At 42.9% G+C, this 22,363-nt stretch overlaps 1 protein-coding gene across 4 annotated transcripts in view; it reads left to right on the top strand.

Moving 5' to 3' along the window:
* The first annotated feature begins 2,696 nt into the window (after nt 1-2,696).
* The window catches only part of LOC115200145 (probable E3 ubiquitin-protein ligase HECTD4), a 72,905-nt gene continuing 53,238 nt past the window's right edge, over nt 2,697-22,363 (top strand). For all 4 annotated transcript variants that reach the window (XM_029762929.1, XM_029762927.1, XM_029762928.1 and 1 more), the window contains exon 1: nt 2,697-3,352. In XM_029762929.1, the coding sequence (XP_029618789.1) occupies nt 3,206-3,352 (147 nt within the window). In that variant the 5' untranslated portion in view covers nt 2,697-3,205. The remainder of the gene's footprint in view (nt 3,353-22,363) is intronic.

Genomic DNA, 22,363 nt, shown 5'->3' with positions numbered 1-22,363 from the left:
CCTGTTCAGAAATCTTGTGCTCATGAATGTGCGGTGTCAAAGGTCACTTTGATAATGAATAAAGTTGACTTCATAGCTTTTATTTGTAAGGTTATCAATACGACTTGGGTTGTGGAAAGCAGAAATGCCAGGTTGAAGATTATTGTGGAGACTGCAAAATAGATATTGGGGGTAACAGATGTTGCTGTTGAAATCGTTGTTGACATGCTGAACAATCCCAAAGGTGGAGTGTTTCAGTATGATGTAGATCAAGTTTAGGGGGGTTGGGGGGAGTGGGAGTATATGGTAGAAGTTAGTAGGGATTTTAATTTTTTGAATTCATGGTAGTACAGAATTGGGCAGATCATGATTGATCGTACATTCCAGCACAGTAGGTGGCGGCATGCACCTAAACGATTGTTTGCGGACCGCCATGATATCATAGAAGAAGATGAAGAAGAAGAAGAAGAAGAAGAAGACAACATGGATTGCGTGTGTCTGCCATTCAGAATGTGAGGGAACAGAGTTACTAGAGCCTGAAATATTTTTTGTTACATTTCAGTGGCATCGCCCAAATGACATGTCTGTGTGCTCTGAGGTTAAGAAATAGAAGAAATCCATAAAAAAGGTGGTTTTGAATAGTTAGGGTCCATAGCATGGACAATATTATAACCAAGAAAACCACCTGATCACAAACAGTGGTTTTGTGTTGTGAAGTATAATACAAACTGCCTCAGTAAAAATTCAGCCATGAAGGATAACAAACGATGTGGCTTTGTCTATATAGATATAAAGCAGTATGGATCCGATTGAAGGGAAAGGTCGTAATTGTGTAATTTATCAGTTATATCATCATGACTCATGTAGCTACAGCATGTTCTGTTATTCTCTGTGTTACAGATAGCCTGCTCCTTTGTGGGACCCTCAAGCATTTGGATGAATGTAAATACAACATTCCCCCTCTGGAGAAGAGAGATGATCTTCACAACATGGAATCAAAGACTGTACCATTGTGATTGCACCCGCAGGTGAGACAGTAGCCGTATACCGGTACATACAGTACAATCTTGCACTCTGGCACATTTGTGGCTCTATATTGAGCTCTTTCACTCTTAGATTTACTGTGATTAATTAAGAGGATCTGCTCTATCTTGCAGTTAGTTACCTTCCTTTAAATGGATTAGATAACGACTTTATGCATTAACACATCTCTTACGCACACACACAAGCATACACACACGTATGTATACACACACACACACCAGCAAACTGTGTCCCCCCTATTTCCTTTCTGAAATTGTTTGCGTATTTCCCTTAACATCTCTTAATTCTTATCCACTGACTGTCTACTTGGATCATCATTCTCCTCTGTCCCTCGATCTCTCTCCGCTTCCTCCACCACATTGCTGGCTGGTCAGATCAGATACTTGGAGAGGACCAAGATTCTCCTATCCGTCCTGCAGGACTTTGTGTCTCTATTCTGCCTCGATGTGTGAAGTTTAAAAGACTGTCTTTGGGGAAAAGGTTGGCTCAATTAAAACGTGATATATTTGCAAAGAGCCACAACTGGCTCTTAGACTTTTTAATGTGATCTCTTCACAAAGCTGATTATTGCTAATTGTTACACGCAATGTGTCACTGTTCTACCTAGTGCCAATGTGATAACAATAATAAATGGGCTATAGCAGTATACTGTATACAGTTGAAACAGTGCTTGTGGGATCTAGTGTTAACATATAATATTTTTTATTTTATATTAAAAAATATATATATATTTTTTGTGGGGGGGGGCCTAATTCAAGTATTTTAAAATATGGAGGAAAGAGGAAGACAACGCTCAGGGCACAAGTAAAGATACAAAAAGAGGGACTCCTGTTCGCCTCTATAAACTATGTCTAAGGATCATTGAGCCCAAAAAAACCTAGGCTGATGTCTCCCAAACATCAGCCCCCTTACCACAGAATGGGAATCATTTTGTATGTGTATACAGTATGCAATACATCTGTCTAACATCAACCTGTAAGTTTTGCAAGCCTTATGCAAAACGGACTTGTGTTGCTGCTCGAAATACCATCCTGATCCAAACCCTAAACCTTTGATTTCAACTGTAAATAATGATAATAACTAGATAATAACTAAATAATAACTAGAGTTGTGAATTGTGAGAAGACCCCTGACAAATGGTTTTCATTTAATATATTTATATTAAGTCTATGTACTTCTCGATTAAAGCACCTAAATATAACCAATATCTGTTTTTCGTTATCTCAGATTACAAGCTTCCCTAATGTTGTAAAGGTGCACTATCTTTCAGCCAAGAGCCTTAAAAAATGCTCAGGAGGTGGCGCCCTCGTACCTTTAACAGTAAGGCGATTGACCACCTACCTTTACACATATTCATTGATAATTGTTTTTTATTTTGAGTGTCATCAGTGGATAATGTTGAATTGTGTAGTGTAAACAGTGTTGCACTTCATACCTAAAGGCTTTTGCTTTGAATATTGTGTCAGATTGTCATAATTTACCTACATTGTCACCACAATCAGAAAATGTACAAATGAAACCATGAGTATTAAACAAACTATGACGAGACATACATATAATCTTAGTATTGATAATAAATTCATATTTTGGGGGTTCAATTTGTTAACATGTTTATTGTAGGCTAAATCGCAATGTATGCTGGGAACAGTAACTGTTGGCCTAAGAAACATGGCGTCTCACCGACAGCTGTGGGGTTTCCATGATCTGTCCGGCCACTAATAATCAGTTGTTGGACCATCATCGGAGCCGTTTTTCCTGCATTCTTATCGTGTTTTGGTTATGCTCAGACTTCGTGTTCAGCTGGAGAAGACAGTCAGTTACTAAACTATGCTCTAAATATTACGGTTTAGAGACAGTGTCACGCCCACTGCTCTGTAAAGACAGTACGATATGCTCAATGGTACAGGTTGTAGCTGAAGAAAGAACCTGCCCCACACAGTGCGATCAGCTGGCTGACCTATGTTCGCTAGCAAGCCTCGTTAGCTAGCACCCGTAGCAGCAAAGTGGTACCCACAAATATTTGGTAGTACGATTGGCGTTACCAAGCTAGCTAGCTGGGTCGGAGTAGGTCTGAGTTTCTCATCTGACTGACAGCATGTCTGTCGGGTAGTGTTGTTGTCATTTTGGATTGGATTTGTTTTAATGTTCAACCTTTCTGGCATTTTTCTCGGAGGAGAGAGAGATGGGCTCCGGGGCCGTGGATTCGTCCCAGTGGTTGTCAGTGAAGGAAGAGACTATTTTCCTTCACGATGGACTGATTCGGGTCACGGATCTGGCTGAACTGCCCAGTGAAATCGGTGTGTCTGAGCAGGGGGACACTGAGCAGGAGGTGAGTACTGTTAGTCTGCATCTCAACGGTTGCATTTCGAATGTTTTCTTGGAGAAAGCGAACACAGCTAACGTTAGTTAACTTAGCTAGCTAAATGGTCAAGCGCTAGCTACCTACCTACCCGCTCAGCATTAACTAACAGGGATTGCCAAGCAGCAAGTTATATAATTCCATATGAATAAAGTCACATTAATAGCAACACATTTTTAGCTAGTCATGTCCATGTGTAAAATTAGCTAGCTAAGGACGCCAACGTCGGCTTGACGAGGAGCATGACATGCAGATAGCTAACCTATAACTATGCTAGTTAACTAAAGAGAACATTGAAGCATAACGTTGACCATTGTTTACTGTAACAGGCTAGTTAGCAGACAGTCTACATTTTGAAGAGGTAGATAATGTTAGTTGCTATAGGAATAACACTGTGTAGGCATGATGACTCACGACGTAGCTAGCTAGCAAGGGTAGCTTATTATCATGGCCTTTAAATCCCCACCCTTTGTGGGAACCGTGTCCCCTCTGGTCCAGACATTGGGTGCTCTTGAGTGGTGGCAGGCTATTATTGTTGTATTCATCAGCTCACCCAAGCGTCACTTAAATTCTTCAAAGCACATTGGCATGGCACACAAACTGGACAAATACAATAGGAAACAGTAAATTCAGCGTTCCTGAAAGCTCCTCAAGCCAGTAAGTAGCCAAGAGGTCTTGTTCAGCACAGAATGCTTCATCATTGGCAAGCTTGACAGTATATACAGTGCCTTTAGAAAGTATTCATTTTTATTTTTCCTTTATTTAACTAGGCAAGTCAGTTAAGAACATTCTTATTTACAATGGCGGCCTAGGAGCAGTGGGTTAACTGCCTTGTTCAGGGGCAGAACAACAGATATTTACCTTGTCAGCTCGGGGATTCGATCTAGCAACCTTTTGGTTACTGGCCCAACACTCAAACCACTAGGCTACCTGCCGCCCCTTGACTTATTCATACCCCTTGACTTATTCTATATTTTGTTGTTACAGTCTGAATTCAAAATTAATTAAAAAATTTTTCTCTTGCCCAAACTACAGTGCCTTCATAAATATTCACACACAGCTTACTTTATCAAATCCTCCTTCAGTCACATGCAGATAAAACATTTTGATTTCTATAGTATCAGAAAGAACATGTTCTGCAGTTTCTATGACACTTACCTTCATTAAATAGCTCTCAAAATTCAAGATTTCCAAATGTAACTTTTTCCAATAATATTTATGTTGCCCATGCATTCAGCACAAGACCACTCGCACGGCAGCATTGCTCTGGCTACTAAGCAAAAAAGAGTAACATACTAAACGTACAATTAAAATATTCTATTCTGTTGTCGGCGGATGAGTGGGCGATAGAAATCAGATAGAAACAGATAATGCTGCATGTGACTTCAATGAACTGAATGATGAGGAGGGTGAAAAGGGTGATTGAATTTGATCTGAATGATGAGGATGGAATTTAGAACAATAGTGTAATGTAATAGTGTAATGAAGAATTGTGGGTGGTCTAATTATTTTATTATGAAATGGTATATAATTTCTCTGCTTGAGAGTCACATCAGACACTGAGTACAAAATAATGTGTGTAGTTCACAATGGCAAGCCGAAACAAACTAATGTACGCACTGACAGCATTGCAAATGCTGCCGCATTTAGATGAGTAGGATGGAGGATCGGATCTTGAAATCGACGTTGCTAATGAAGAGTCTTCATCTGATTCGGATGTTCACTTCGATCCTTCGCCTCCGATGCCTGAACCTCGCCGCAGAAAAACCAGAACAGAGCCAACTGAGGTAGTGATCTCAACTGCCACGATGAGACTGGAATCGGGGAGGGATGGCACGGTTTGGGAAGAAAAGAGTGACGAGTTTACGGTATGTGACGTGTAGATGTTGCAGCACATCAGCGATTGTACTGTTGCTCATGCGCACAGAAAAGGAAAGAGTATGTGGGACATGTCTGGACTCAAAGCATTTATTGGACCTTTATATGTCTGCGGGGCACATGGCGGAAGAGCATTGATGTGGAGTCATTTTGGTCTGATAGGTAAGGGGTGGGGCATTCCACGCAACCGCTTCAGAGAGATTATGCGACACCTGCGGCAGGTGCACACGAAACAAGGCCCATGAGAACTGTGTGCAGTGCCCCACACAGTGGTGGGATTTTGTTGGTGGGGTTTGCTCACACAAAGCCCCAATGCTGTGTGCTGACTGTGGACCCGAAGCATGAAGAGGAGATTGATTCATGTGTAAAGGCACGCATATAAGGACACAATACAGTGTCCCATTCAATCAAAAATGACTTTTTATATCTTGTCATGAATATATTAACAAAAATATTTCTTTATGCTATTTATCCTTTACAATTGTTCATGCGCTTGTGCTTTTGTTTAGGAAAATGGCAAACAATTTCACCTGTGCAACTGGCTGGTTATATTATTATAATATTTTTAGTTTCTACTTTGTCAAAAATAAGCTGTAACTGAACTTCATTAATTACTATAACTCTATTACTAATCAAATCTACAAATAAAGTTGATCAAATAGATTACATAATTTTTTATTGTAAGGGAATTGAAAATAGGCTATAGGCCTAGGTTTTTTCTAGGACTTTGTAGAATTATATAAAACATATCCTTTTTTTATGTTTATATTTCTTTTTTCAATTCATCATTTACAATAGTTTATGCACTATTTATCAAGTGTTGGCGCTTATGTTTGTACACCTTGCGGGTTGATATGCATATGCTAAATGGAACGCCCAGCTATGTTCTCTAGTGGATACTTGAAGGCTGAAAGGCCAGGTGGTTCTAATGTTAAAAGGCCCTGTCCAGTCAACCCTGACATCATCATGGCTCCGGACTAACATTTTCCCCTGGTGTCACTGGTGCCACTAACTTTTTCAGTTGGTGGGACAAGCCCATGATTTGGTGGCACCCAAAAAATGTGTTTCGCAGTGTCGCACAATATAATTAATTTCATTCATCTTATAAAGTCATTCACAATACTTTAAGAAAGTCTAATAGACTACTGAGATGGTATTAAATAAATAAGTTGTTACATCTAACATTTCCAAGCAAGAATGCTTGATTCAAAATATTTTGTTGTGCAACTTAATCCAGTGATTATCATGAATTCTGGGTTGACAATTAGGCTATTTGTGTTATTTTACTGTCAAAATAGGGTCTGATTTGTTTGTTCAATAGACATGAATTTGCCTTCGTCTTTATATGCATTAATATTATATAGGCCTAAATCAATTGATGCTCATTCACCACCTGAGGAAGTGGAAACTCAAAACACATTAGCTTGATCACCAGCTCTATAACACCTATTGCTAATAGCCATGTATTAATCTAATAGTAAATGTAATGTCCTAAATAAACTTTGCAATGAAGCCTAGTGCACGTGCAATGGCCGATGCGCAATTTTTGCACGCTCCTTATTTTAAAGCCATATCAGTGATGGTAGACCTAAACACAGACAAATAAATGGGACATAGATTGATAGATGGTAACAGACAGATGGCATGCTACAGGTGAACATTGACAATGAATCAAACTGAGAGCACTAGACTTCACTGCGTACACCTCCTGCTTCTAAAATGTTCTTATTTTTTGTAAGGATGGAGCAATGACTGGGGCGATGGAGCAGCTGTGTTAGCTAGCCATAGACCTGTGCCCCAGGTGCAGTAGTGTGACATCTTGATTATGCTGCTTCATAGTGGGACTGGATTAGCTCTGGGTCTGACGGGTGGAGGTCAAAGCAAAGCCCTTATTGCCCATGCCACTCCTAAGAAGAGCACAGTACCATTGGTTCAATGGCAGTACAGGACAAGTATATGTTGCTTGTCCTCTCTGCAGTGGCAGTATGGATGGAATGTAACCTGAGCATCTGCAGCGTGTCTGGTTATTGTACTGTCACCACTATCCACCCTCCCCCTGCTCTCACTAACCTCACTCTTATGTGAGAAGGAGGTTAACAGGGCTGCACAAATCAGTGTATAATGAGGTGGGTCATGGGAGGTGGGTCCCCCCCACATGAAATGCATGTTTTGTATGCAATTCAGATTTGACCATTCTGACAAGTCGCATGGCCAGGAATCAGATTTGTATCTGACTTCAAACCACCTACGAAGGTGTGGCGTGAAATATCTGTACTTAGTGCTTTTTTGCTGTTCAGACTGCAGGAAAAATAACATAATCGGATATGCAAAGAAATTGAATTTGAGTTTCTTCAAACTGCCAATGTGAACAAGGTTTATGGCTGGTTCTCGAGCTGGATAGTCATAAGTATTGATTTAGGGAAAACTTCGCCACAGATGGGAACCACTGGCCTGTCTTTGACTTCGCCATCTATTGTTATCTCAAGTTTTGGCATCTTCCATAAATTGTAGGGATGCACGATATATCGGTAAGCATATCGGAATTGGCCGATATTAGCTAGAAATGTCGGCATCGGCCCGATGTCTAGTTTAATGTCAACGTGCAAAACCGATGTCAAAGCTGATGTGCATACCTATATAACGTAGGTAGATGACGTAATGACGCCACGGAAAATACAGCGCTACATGTGCAACACAGCATTCCTAACCTAGCCCACAATGTCTGCTGTGTGGATTTATTTTGAAGTTTCAAAGGAAGATAACAAAAAGGCCATATGCAATGTTTGTGCTGCTATTATTTCCAGAGGAGGGGAGAAAGTGAAATCTTTCAATACCACAAACTTAATTACTCATTTGAAAGTGCATCACCCCCAGACGTTCAGCGACTACTTAGAACAAAAGCAAAAAAAACTAAACAAGTTCATGTCAAGCAGTCATTTGAAAGAGTAAGAGAATTTCAGTGAGACAACTCAAAGGCGAAAGCCATTAACGCCAAGATAATGGAATTCATTGCCCTTGACAATCAAACGTTCTCTGTTGTGGATGATGTTGGCTCCTGCTGACTGGTCGAGCACCTCAACCTCAGATGTTGCCCTACCGTAGTTACACAGTATTGTTGAAACGCACATCCATGAGCTACTTGCTATGGGCGTCACTGCTATTAGCTTTACGACTGACATTTGTAACAGCGATGTCAGCCCCATGAGCATGAACACCCGAAATGAACACCTGCCAGATTTTCCATTTGGCGAGAATCTCAGAAGGCTATCCGCCACACTGGCGGGTAAATGTTTGTACCAAAATAGTAATGTAATAAAATATCTGGCATGATGGCTCGTAGGAAATTACTTATGTTTGCCAGCTTACCACAGACCATCTCTAGTGCTCCTAGTTTCACGGCACTGTTTACCGTACGGTACATCGGCTACTCAACATCGCTCACTTGCCACAGGTCTGCTGCTAGCTACCGTTCATTAAATAGCTGTTATGTGGCGACATTTACCTGGAGTAAGCCAACTTTAAAACGAAAACCCACCGACGAAAAGGAGGATGAATCACATAAAGAAAGTTTTGTGAGAAATAGAGGTTTGGCGATAAAGGAGTTTCAAGAGGCTGGCTACAGTATGATGCGGAGGCTGTGGTGATGAGTTGTTCTGTGTGTCGCCAGTATGCTAAAGATAAAAGCAGAAACAACTAATTTGTCATCGGAAATAGAATTATGAAGCTGGAGAACATTTGTGACCATGCACACAGCAAGTGTCACATTGCCTGCGTGTCTATGTCCCGTCCTCAATCGGAGCCTCTCCTCTTGACAGCCTCTGTGACGGCGCTAATGGCAATGTCAGAGCAGACCAGCACGAAGATGAAGATACTGCTTAGGACTGTACATGCCATTGGCAAGAAGGCGAGACCACTTTCTGACTTCGAGTGGATCTGCGAGTAAGTGAAAATGTTGTTACTCTTGTAGCTAGACTAGTACTTTTTGTAGCGAGTTTTTAAGTCTATTTAGCAGACGTGGTCCAGTATTGTAGGTTATTTCTCAGACGTTGATAAGCTTTGGTTCACCTCAAAATAGTGTATAAATACCATACAATTATAGGCCTACTGATGCTGACATGGATCTCCATGCTTTCCTATGGTTCTGTAACATTCTATTTTAATGTTTGTCTCCAGATGCTGTTTACATTTTAAAGCATTGTGACACAATTGACTTTACCAGCCTTATCGTGTTGATTCTTAAGTAAACGAAGGGTAGAAGGCTAATTTAGCACAATCACCTTCCAGCTATATTAGATAACATGATTGTATATTTAATTATTATTGAATTAATTTGATGTTTAATTTTTGCAGTTTGGATGGGGAAAAAAAGGAACGACTGTGGGCTCAACATATAGAAATGAGAAGCAGGCCAAAGAGTTTACACCTATTGCGTGCACTGGACCACTTCCTGCGAGATTACCAGGGGCTTGTCCAGCACCTGGAACAGGTAGTGGCCCTAGATTGCTATGCTAAGTACTCAAAGTCATCGTCAATATGTAATGTCCAGTAAATAACAACAAACACAGTTACATCATGTTTCAATGCTTTATGCTGATAAAATGTGTCATATCTAATATCGTTTTTTTTGGACAGCAATTAATTGCCTATTTGTTCTTTATGTATTTAAGATTCAATCTGCTGATGCCCAAAATGCCAGAGGTGTCCAGCAGGCCAAGGCCAGGAAATACTACAGTACTGCGAGGGAGGATGTTGTTATCCGCTTCTGTGGCTTCCTGCATGACACACTAACACACCTGAGCAACCTGTCTGCCTGTCTGCAGAGGTCCACCATCAACACAGGCAGTACTTAAGAAGTACAAAACCAGGTATGTTTATTTAAGCTGCAATAAGAAATACTTAAGAGAATTAAGAGAAAGGATTACGTCAATAAGAGCGGGAGAGAGAGTGTGAGTGAGAGTGTGTTGTAAAGGAAAATTATGAAAGGATGGTAAAATGAGCCTTTTATCATCAGAGAAGGGCCCATGATGAAGGCCAAAATGGCCAACAGATATGAGGGAATTTTGCTGACCAGAGGTGACAGCAAGACCCTCGTCACATCACAGGACGTAATGCTTGACAGGCTAGTGGAGAGTATGACTGACAGGTTCCAGGATGCCACTGTGAGGGTCCTGTGTGCCACCAAGCTGGTCAGCTTCACCAACTGGCCAGAGTCAGGAGATGCAGCAGCAGGTTACTTTGTTATGTATTACAGGTCAGTCAGGTTGGGTTCAGGTTCATCATCATATTTTTATAGTTTGAGAATTAAAACTGCATGATGCTTGTTGTGTAATGTATTTAATTATTCTAGATTTTGGTGACACTGAACTGGAAACCCTGGTGGACCACTTCAAGCCTGTCTTGGAGACCTCTGGCATCCATGTTGAAAGGATCCCTGACCAGTGGACTGTCCTGAAGGTGCTGATGTACCAAGAGCCCCAGTCCCTGCAGAAGATGTCCTGGTTCCGTGTCAACAGGAGCCATCAGCATTCCTGTCCTGATTTTCTGGCATTGGTTGACCTGGTCCTGTCCTTTCCTGCCTCCACAGCTGAATGTGAAAGAGGTTTTAATACCATGAAACAGGTGAAAACCGATTGGCGGTCCAACCTAAAGTCTGACACACTGTCAGATCTCCTTATGGTCCAGCTGTCCTCTCCAGAGATCAGGGAGTATGATCTGTTAAAAGTTGTGATGCTGTGACACCAGGACTCTGTCAGGAGCAGGAGGCCAGACTTCATGGACCATGCAAAGAGGGTGATTGCGGTAGTGGGTGAGGAGTCTAAGGTTTAAGTTGATTAAAATGATTAAGAATCTGATAGGTTACCAAAACCTTCAAATGTACTTTTATGTTTGATCCTAAAGTACATTTAATAGCAAATACTTCAGTAGAATTTTGAGTTCAAGACTTCTTCAGTTGTATTCAGGCTGGGAAATGAAATCTAGCCACAGCCAAAATGAACCAGCATCTGATAAGCCTCTTATTTACCTGTATTTAATCAGGGTATTTCTACTCAAAGTAAAGGATTTGTAGACCTGTTTCCCCTTTGTATCAGGAGAGCACCAGTTCTATGTCCACTGCACTTCTCATAATTGTATTTTACCATTGCTGTTGCCCTGTTTTCACTGCTATGTACTCTTATTCATTGTATCTGATAGTTTTGTTTATTTCATTGTGTGCCCACTGTTTGATGTTTTTGCACTCTGTACAGCACTTTTGGTCAACTACAGTTTTTAAATGTGCTCTGCAAATAAACTTGATTTGATTAACCGTTGATCAATATATAAACATTTTGTTTCAATTTTTGCTCTGGCTTCTTTAAGTTTGTATTCAACATGTACTGAAATGAATGTATTTGTGACACGAAAAGGCAATTTATTATTTTGTCTGGTAAAAAATATGCTTGGCTGGTGGATTTTTTTCATCTACCAGTACCCTTGGCAGGTGAGACAAAAAGTTAATTTCGGACACTGCCCATGAGCATGCTGAGTCTGACAGCACAGTGGGTCGATGAGGATTTCGTAGAACAAAACTGCTAACACAGACTGTGGGGTTAGAACTTGCAAATGTACTCTACTAGAGGCTGTGAACAAGCGAGTCGGTGGTATTCTCTCTGAGCCTCTATACTGTGTCGCCACCATGCTTGATGCTAGGTACAAGGACTGCTACTTCAACGCAGACAAGAAACAGAGTTTATGTGAAATGTTAGACACAGCTGGACAAGATGGAAACAGACACAGTGATAGTGCGCACCGAGGAAGAGGACCCACGACATGAGGCCACGGACAGACAGAGCTGAAACTTCACTTCTTGACATGTATGATGAAATCCTGGTTGAGAACGAAACGAATGAACAATTTAACAAAACATTACAGCTGTAAGTGAAAAATGTTTTATGTTTTACTGGTAATTGGGACATATGTAAATGCCAACAAAATAACTTTTTGGTAAGTGTATGTGTCAACTATTTAACACACTCCCTGTAGCTCAGTTGGTAGAGCATGGTGTTTGCAACGCCAGGGTTGTGGATTCGAATCCCACAGAAAAAAAATAATTATGAAATGAAATGTATGCATTCACTACTGTAAGTCGCTCTGGATAAGAGCTTCTGGTAAATGACTAAAATGTAAATGTTAAGTGTAGTAGACTGCTTAAAAGGCTGCTACATTTTTAAATATCGGGTATCGGTATCGGGTTTTTCGTCAAGGAAAATATTGGATATCGGTATCGGAGAAATTTCATATCGGTGCATCCCTAAAAAATTGCGGCCGCAAATCCGTCATAGAAATAGTTAGAATAAGATGAAGCTTCGGTAATATGGAAAGCTATTGAAAGATAGGCTAGGTGATATGTTTTTCTATATTGCATTGGACACTGTGCAATCTTTTGGTAGGCTGCTAGCAGTCTTCAGCTGTGGTTACAGCGAAGCCAAGTCAGCCCATGCTCATGATTCTCACAAGGGAAGTTGGAAGTTTACATACACTTAGGTTGGAGTCATTAAAACTCGTTTTTCAACCACTCCACAAATTTCTTCTTAACAAACTATAGTTTTGGCAAGTCGGTTAGGACATCTAATTTGTGCATGACACAAGTCATTTTTCCAACAATTGCTTACAGACAGATTATTTCACTTATAATTCACTGTATCACAATTCCAGTAGGTCAGAAAATACGCTAAGTTGACTGTGCCTTTGGAAAATTCCAGAAAAGTATGTCATGGCTTTAGAAGCTTCTGATAGGCTAATTGACATAATTTGAGTCAATTGGAGGTGTACCTGTGGATGGATTTCAAGGCCTACCTTCAAGTTCAGTGCCTCTTTGCTTGACATCATGGGAAAATCTAAAGAAATCAGCCAAAACCTCAGAAAAAAAATTGTAGACCTCCACAAGTCTGGTTCATCCTTGGGAGCAATTTCCAAATTCCTGATGGTACCACGTTCATCTGTACAAACAATAGTACGCAAGTATAAACACCATGGGACCACGCAGCCGTCATACCGCTCACGAAGGAGACGCGTTCTGTCTCCTAGAGATGAACGTACTTTGGTGCGAAAATTGCAAATCAATCCCAGAACAACAGCAAAGGACCTTGTGAAGATGCTGGAGAAAACAGGTACAAAAGTATCTATGTCCACAGTAAAACGAGTCCTATATCGACATAACCTGAAAGGCCGCTCAGCAAGGAAGATGCCACTGCTCCAAAACCGCCATAAAAAAGCCAGACTACGGTTTGCAACTGCAGATGAGGACAAAGATCGTACTTTTTGGAGAAATGTCCTCTAGTCTGATGAAACAAAAATAGAACTGTTTGGCCATAATGACCATTTTGTTTGGAGGAAAAAGGGGGCTTGAAAGCCGAAGAACACCCTCCCAACCGTGAAGCACGGGGGTGGCAGCATAATGTTGTGGGGGTGCTTTGCTGCAGGAGGGACTGGTGCACTTCACAAAATAGATGGAATCATGAGGTTGAAAAATGATGTGGATATATTGAAGCAACATCTCAAGACATCAGTCAGGAAGTTAAAGCTTGGTCGCAAATGGGTCTTCCAAATGGACAATGACCCCAAGCATACTTCCAAAGTTGTGGCAAAATGGCTTAAGGATAACAAAGTCAAGGTATTGGAGTGGCCATCCCAAAGTCCTGACCTCCATCCCATAGAACATTTGTGGGCGGAACTGAAAAAGCCTGTGTGAGCAAGGAGGCCTACAAACCTGACTCAGTTACACCAGCTCTGTCAGGAGGAATGGGCCAAAATTCACCCAACTTATTGTGGGAAGCTTGTGGAAGGCTACCTGAAACGTTTCACCCAAGTTAAACAATTTAAAGGCAATGCTACCAAATACTAATTGAGTGTATGTAAACTTCTGACCCACTGGGAATGTGATGAAAGAAATAAAAGCTCAAATAAATCATTCTCTCTACTATTCTGACGTTTCACATTCTTAAAATAAAGTGGTGATCCTAACTGACCTAAAACAGGGAATTTTTACAAGGATTAAATGTCAGGAATTGTGAAAAACTGAGTGTAAATGTATTTGGCTAAGGTGTATGTAAACTTCTGACTTCCAACTGTAACTATAAGAGCCTTGAATTTTCTTTTGCTGGTGCCTTTTCACTATCTGGATAAACACTTGTTGTTTCTAGCTAATGTTACACCAATCAAAGCAGTGGAGCGTGTTGACTCAAAACTTTAGTTGACAAAACCATTCCTCTTGGGGCGACGGGGGGGAGCAGGTTTGCAAAATGCTATCATATCACGCAATTATACCATTACTAAAATGTTCAGAGATATACACTGCTCAAAAAAATAAAAGGGAACACTTAAACAACACAATGTAACTCCAAGTCAATCACACTTCTGTGAAATCAAACTGTCCACTTAGGAAGCAAAACTGATTGACAATAAATGTCACATGCTGTTGTGCAAATGGAATAGACAACAGGTGGAAATTATAGGCAATTAGCAAGACACCCCCAATAAAGGAGTGGTTCTGCAGGTGGGGACCACAGACTACTTCTCAGTTCCTATGCTTTCTGGCTGATGTTTTGGTCACTTTTGAATGCTGGCGGTGCTTTCACTCTAGTGGTAGCATGAGACGGAGTCTACAACCCACACAAGTGGCTCAGGTAGTGCAGCTCATCCAGGATGGCACATCAATGCGAGCTGTGGCAAGAAGGTTTGCTGTGTCTGTTAGCGTAGTGTCCAGAGCATGGAGGCGCTACCAGCAGACAGGCCAGTACATCAGGAGACGTGGAGGAGGGCAGCAACCCAGCAGCAGGACCGCTACGTCCGCCTTTGTGCAAGGAGGAGCAGGAGAAGCACTGCCAGAACCCTGCAAAATGACCTCCAGCAGGCCACAAATGTGCATGTGTCTGCTCAAACGATCAGAAACAGACTCCATGAGGGTGGTATGAGGGCCCGACGTCTACAGGTGGGGGTTGTGCTTACAGCCCAACACCGTGCAGGACGTTTGGCATTTGCCAGAGAACACCAAGATTGGCAAATTCGCCACTGGCGCCCTGTGCTCTTCACAGATGAAAGCAGGTTCACACTGAGCACGTGACAGAGTCTGGAGACGCCGTGGAGAACGTTCTGCTGCCTGCCACATCCTCCAGCATGACCGGTTTGGCGGTGGGTCAGTCATGGTGTGGGGTGGCATTTCTTTGGGGGCCGCACAGCCCTCCATGTGCTCGCCAGAGGTAGCCTGACTGCCATTAGGTACCAAGATGAGATGCTCAGACCCCTTGTGAGACCATATGCTGGTGCGGTTGGCCCTGGGTTCCTCCTAATGCAAGACAATGCTAGACCTCATGTGGCTGGAGTGTGTCAGCAGTTCCTGCAAGAGGACCGCATTGATGCTATGGACTGGCCCGTCCGTTCCCCAGACCTGAATCCAATTGAGCACATCTGGGACATCATGTTATTATTATGTTATTATTATTATTTTCTATCCAAGATGGCGTAGCAGTTCAGACGTCCTGTCGTGTCCCGTGTATATATATATATATTTACATATTTTTTCTTCACTTATCTTTTTACATTTTTTTATTCTAAATACTCAACCTCAAAGCACTCTCCTGCAACCCGCCTCATCAATTAAAAAAAAAAAAAAAAGAAAGTATTATTTACCTCATCTGAATTCCACGACAGAAGCTAGCCAGAGGTTAGCCATTTTCACTGGCTAACGTTGAAGTTCAGCTAGCTACGGTTAGCTGTCCTCAGCTATCCATTAGCTCGAAAAGCTATCGCCAGTTTTTGTACAGCGCGACTCAGACCAGAGCATATCGGACCTATTCTCTCTCCTTTCCTCGATTTCTACCGCAGGCTCTGGACATTTACACCTGGATCTTGCAGCTAACTAGCTGCTACCTGAGTGACTATTGGCAACGTCGGTCTCGGAATTAACACACACTATTACGGAGCTAGCTAGCTAGCCAGCTGAAGAATTCCGTCAGCCACTCGTGGGCTACTCCTGAGCTAGCCAGCTGAAGTGTCTCCTGGGCTACAACTCACCTATCCTGACCCGTTTTACTGCCGATGCGGAGCCCCATTGGGTCTTCACGACTGGATCACCGACGTTATCTGCCCGAGGGAGTTGTCCAACTGGCCCCTCCGTCGCGACGTAACCTGATCGCCCATCTGCGGCCAGCTAATCGTTAGCTGTCTTTTCGGCTGCGATCTGAATAGGTCTGTCGGACACTTTTCTTGGGCCACTATAACTAACTATTTTGCCAACTTGGACAGGTCCCCCCCTTCCACACGGAACCCCACTAACCCACAGACGGAAACGCACGAGGCGGCTAAAAACAGACCTCCCTCCCATCTTCCACCAGCTTGCTACCTATGGCCCGGCTAGCTGTCTGATTCTCACTGGACCCTCTGATCACTCGGCTAAGCATGCCTCTTCTTAATGTCAATATGCCTTGTCCATTGCTGTTCTGGTTAGTGTTTATTGGCTTATTTCACTGTAGAGTCTCTAGCCCTGCTCATTATACCTTATCCAACCTCTCAGTTCCTCCACCCACACATGCTATGACATCTTCTGGTTTCAATGATATTTCTAGAGACAATATCTCTCTCATAATCACTAAATGCCTAGGTTTACCTCCTCTGTACTCACATCCCACCATACCTTTGTCTGTACATTATACCTTGAAGCTATTTTATCGCCCCCAGATACCTGCTCCTTTTTCTCTCTATTCTGGACGTCACAGACGACCAATTCTTATAGCTTTTAGCCGTACCCTCATACTTATCCTTCTCTGCTCCGCTGGGGATGTAGAGGTGAATCCAGGCCCTTCAGTGCCTGGCTCCACACCTACTCCCCAGGCGCTCTCTTTTGATGACTTCTGTAACCGTAATAGCCTTGGTTTCATGCATGTTAACATTAGAAGCCTCCTCCCTAAGTTTGTTTTATTCACTGCTTTAGCACACTCTGCCAACCCGGATGTCCTAGCTGTGTCTGAATCTTGGCTTAGGAAGTCCACCAAAAACTGTGAAATCTTCATCCCTAACTACAACGTTTTCAGACAAGATAGAACGACCAAAGGGGGCGGTGTTGCAATCTACTGCAGAGATAGCTTGCAGAGTTCTGTCCTGCTATCCAGGTCTGTACCCAAACAATTTGAACTTCTACTTTTAAAAATCCACCTCTCCAAAAACAAGTCTCTCACCGTTGCCGCCTGCTATAGACCCCCCTCGGCCCCTAGCTGTGCTCTGGACACCATATGTGAACTGATTGCCCCCCATCTATCTTCAGAGCTCGTGCTACTAGGCGACCTAAACTGGGACATGCTTAACACCCCAGCCATTCTACAATCCAAGCTTGATGCCCTCAATCTCACACAAATTATTAATGAACCCACCAGGTACAACCCCAAAGCCGCAAACACTGGCACCCTCATAGATATCATCCTAACCAATGTGCCCTCTAATTACACCTCTGCTGTTTTCAACCAAGATCTCAGCGATCACTGCCTCATTGCCTGCACCCGTAATGGGTCAGCGGTCAAACGACCTCCACTCATCACTGTCAAACGCTCCCTGAAACATTTCAACGAGCAAGCCTTTCTAATCGACCTGGCCCTGGTATCCTGGAAGGATATTGACCTCATCCCGTCAGTAGAGGATGCCTGGTTATTTTTTAAAAATGCATTCCTGTCCATCTTAAATAAGCATGCCCCTTTCAAGAAATTTAGAACCAGGAACAGATATAGCCCTTGGTTCTCCCCAGACCTGACTGCCCTTAACCAACACAAAAATATCCTGTGGCGTTCTGCATTAGCATCGAACTGCCCCCGCGATATGCAACTTTTTAGGGAAGTTAGAAACCAATACACACAGGCAGTTAGAAACGCCAAGGCTAGCTTTTTCAAACAGAAATTTGCTTCGTGCAACTCCAACTCTAAAAAGTTCTGGGACATTGTAAAGTCCATGGAGAATAAGAACACCTCCTCCCAACTGCCCACTGCACTGAGGATAGGAAACTCTGTCACCACCGATAAGCCCACTATAATTGAGAATTTCAATAAGCATTTTTCTACGGCTGGCCATGCTTTCCACCTAACTACCCCTACTGCATTCAACAGCACTGCACCCCCCACAGCTACTCGCCCAAGCCTCCCCCATTTCTCCTTCTCCCAAATCCATTCAGCTGATGTTCTGAAAGAGCTGCAAAATCTGGACCCCTACAAATCAGCTGGGCTTGACAATCTGGACCCTTTCTTTCTAAAATTATCTGCCGAAATTATTGCAACCCCTATTACTAGCCTGTTCAACCTCTCTTTCGTGTCGTCTGAGATTCCCATAGATTGGAAAGCAGCTGCTGTCATCCCCCTCTTCAAAGGAGGTGACACTCTTGACCCAAGTTGCTACAGACCTATATCCATCCTACCCTGCCTTTCTAAGGTCTTCGAAAGCCAAGTCAACAAACAGATTACCGAATATTTTGAATCCCACCGCACCCTCTCCGCTATGCAATCTGGTTTCAGAGCTGGTCATGGGTGCACCTCAGCCACGCTCAAGGTCCTAAACGACATCGTAACCGCCATCGATAAGAAACATTACTGTGCTGCCGTATTCATTGACCTGGCCAAAGCTTTTGACTCTGTTAATCACCACATCCTCATCGGCAGACTTAGTAGGCTTGGTTTCTCAAACGATTGCGTCGCCTGGTTCACCAACTACTTCTCTGACAGAGTTCAGTGTGTCAAATCGGAGGGCCTACTGTCTGGACCTCTGGCAGTCTCTATGGGGGTACCACAGGGTTCAATTCTTGGGCCAACTCTTTTCTCTGTATACATAAATGATGTCGCTCTTGCTGCTGGTGAATCTCTGATCCACCTCTACGCAGACGACACCATTCTGTATACTTCTGGCCCTTCTTTGGACACTGTGTTAACAACCCTCCAGACGAGCTTCAATGCCATTCAACTCTCCTTCCGTGGTCTCCAACTGCTCCTAAACACAAGTAAAACTAAATGCATGCTCTTCAACCGATCGCTGCCTGCACCTGCCCGCCCATCCAGCATAACTTCTCTGGACGGTTCTAACTTAGAATTTGTGGACAACTACAAATACCTAGGTGTCTGGTTAGACTGTAAACTCTCCTTCCAGACTCACATCAATCATCTCCAATCCAAAGTGAAATCTAGAATTGGCTTCCTATTTCGCAACAAAGCATCCTTCACTCATGCTGCCAAACATACCCTCGTAAAACTGACCATCCTACCAATCCTCGACTTCGGCGATGTCATTTACAAAATAGCCTCCAATACCCTACTCAACAAGCTGGATGCAGTCTATCACAGTGCCATCCGTTTTGTCACCAAAGCCCCATATACAACCCACCACTGCGACCTGTATGCTCTCGTTGGCTGGCCTTCACTTCATCATCGTCGCCAAACACATTGGCTCCAGGTCATCTACAAGACCCTGCTAGGTAAAGTCCCCCCTTATCTCCGCTCACTGGTCACCATAGCAGCACCCACCTGTAGCACGCGCTCCAGCAGGTATATCTCTCTGGTCACCCCTAAAGCCAACTCCTCCTTTGGTCGTCTCTCCTTCCAGTTCTCAGCTGCCAATGATTGGAACGAACTACAAAAATCTCTAAAACTGGAAACACTTATCTCCCTCACTAGCTTTAAGCACCAGCTGTCAGAGCAGCTCACAGATCTCTGCACCTGTACATAGCCCATCTTTAATTGAGCCCAAACTACTACCTTTTCCCCTACTGTATTTATTTATTTTATTTATTTTGCTCCTTTGCACCATATTATTTATATTTTAACTTTTAACTTTCTTCAAACTACAAATCTACCATTCCAGTGTTTTTTCTTGCCATACTTTATTTACTTTGCCACCATGGCATTTTTTTGCCTTTACCTCCATTATCTCACATCATTTGCTCACATTGTATATAGTCTTATTTTTTCTACTGCATCATTGATTGTATGTTGTTTTACTCCATGTGTAACTCTGTGTTTTTGTATGTTGTCGAACTGCTTTGCTTTATCTTGGCCAGGTCGCAATTGTAAATGAGAACTTGTTCTCAACTTGCCTACCTGGTTAAATAAAGGTGAAATAAATAAATAAATAAAATGTCTCGCTCCATCCACCAACGCCATGTTGCACCACAGACTGTCCAGGAGTTGGCGGATGCTTTAGTCCAGGTCTGGGAGGAGATCCCTCAGGAGACCATCCGCCACCTCATCAGGAGCATGCCCAGGCATTGTAAGGAAGTCATACAGGCACGTGGAGGCCACACACACCACTGAGCCTCATTTTGACTTGTTTTAAGGACATTACATTAAAGTTGGATCAGCCTATAGTGTGGTTTTCCACTTTAATTTTGAGTGTGACTCCAAATCCAGACCTCCATGGGTTGATAAATTGGATTTCCATTGATTATTTTTGTGTGATTTTGTTGTCAGCACATTCAACTATGTAAAGAAAAAAGTATTTAATAAGATTATTTCTTTCATTCAGATCTAGGATGTGTTGTTTAAGTGTTCCCTTTATTTTTTTGAGCAGTATATATTGTTAATACAGACTGAACGAAAAATTTGTGAAAATGTACAAATTATCCAATGGATTATGATAATTTTCTGTTTTATTTGCTCCATGGCCTGGATGGCCAAGTGGACACATGGCTGTTTGACTCATCTCATTCAGGAAGAGGAATAACTTTGTAGCTGTTTCTGATTAGTAAACAATGCCATGATGGTAGGTGGGAACATTGAAATAAAACCCAGCCCTGAAACGAAATGTAGGCTGAAAATAATTTGTATGTCATTTCACAGGAAAGACACCTCTTTCACACAGATTTGCACGAAGTGGGTAGTTCGGATTTTTCACTTCAAGCCCAAATAAACGTCACTTTTTCAGGACCCTGTCTTTCAAAGATAATTCGTAAAAATCAAAATAACTTAATTGTAAAGGGTTTAAACACTGTTTCCCATGCTTGTTCAATGAACCATAAACAATTAATAAACATGCACCTGTGGAACGGTCGTTAAGACACTAACAGCTTACAGACGGTAGGCAATTAAGGTCACAGTTATGAAAACTTAGGACACTAAAGAGGCCTTTCTACTGACTCTAAAAATCACCAAAAGAAAGATGCCCAGGGTCTCTGCTCAGCTGCGTGAACGTGCCTTAGGCATGCTGCAAGGAGGCATGAGGACTGCAGATGTGGCCAGGGCAATAAATTGCGATGTCCGTACTGTGAGGCGCCTAAGACAGCGCTACAGGGAGACAGGACGGACAGCTGATCATCCTCGCAGTGGTAGACCACGTGTAACAACACCTGCACAGGATCAGTACATCCGAACATCACACCTGCGGGACAGGTACAGGATGGCAACAACAACTGCCTGAGTTACATCAGGAACGCACAATCTCTCCATCAGTGCTCAGACTGTGCGCAATAGGCTGAGAGAGGCTAGACTGAGGGCTTGTAGGCCTGTTGTAAGGCAAGTCCTCACAAGACATCACTGGCAACAACATCGCCTATGGGCACAAACCCACCGTCGCTGGACCAGACAGGACTGGCAAAAAGTGCTCTTCACTGACGAGTTGCGGTTTTGTCTCACCAGGGGTGAAGGTCGGATTCGCGTTTATCGTCGAAGGAATGAGCGTTACACCAAGGCCTGTACTCTGGAGCGGGATCGATTTGGAGGTGGAGGGTCCGTCATGGTCTGGGGATGTGTGTCACAGCATCATCAGACAGCTAGTTGTCATTGCAGGCAATCTCAACGCTGTGCGTTACAGGGAAGACATCCTCCTCCCTTGTGGTACCCTTCCTGCAGGCTCATCCTGACATGACCCTCCAGCATGACAATGCCACCAGCCATACTGCTCGTTCTGTGCTTGATTTCCTGCAAGACAGGAATGTCAACGTTCTGTAATGGCCAGTGAAGTGCCCGGATCTCAATCCCATTGAGCACGTCTGGGACCTGTTGGATCGGAGTGTGAAGGCTAGGGCCATTCCCCCCAGAAATATCAGAGAACTTGCAGGTGCCTTGGTGGAAGAGTGGGGTAACATCTCACAGCATGAACTGGCAAATC

The sequence above is a fragment of the Salmo trutta genome, chromosome 9, assembly GCF_901001165.1.
Source record: "Salmo trutta chromosome 9, fSalTru1.1, whole genome shotgun sequence".
In the NCBI taxonomy this organism is placed as follows: Eukaryota; Metazoa; Chordata; class Actinopteri; order Salmoniformes; family Salmonidae; genus Salmo; species Salmo trutta.
Note: the sequence above shows the minus strand (reverse complement) of the source record. Positions and strands in the feature narration are given on the sequence as shown.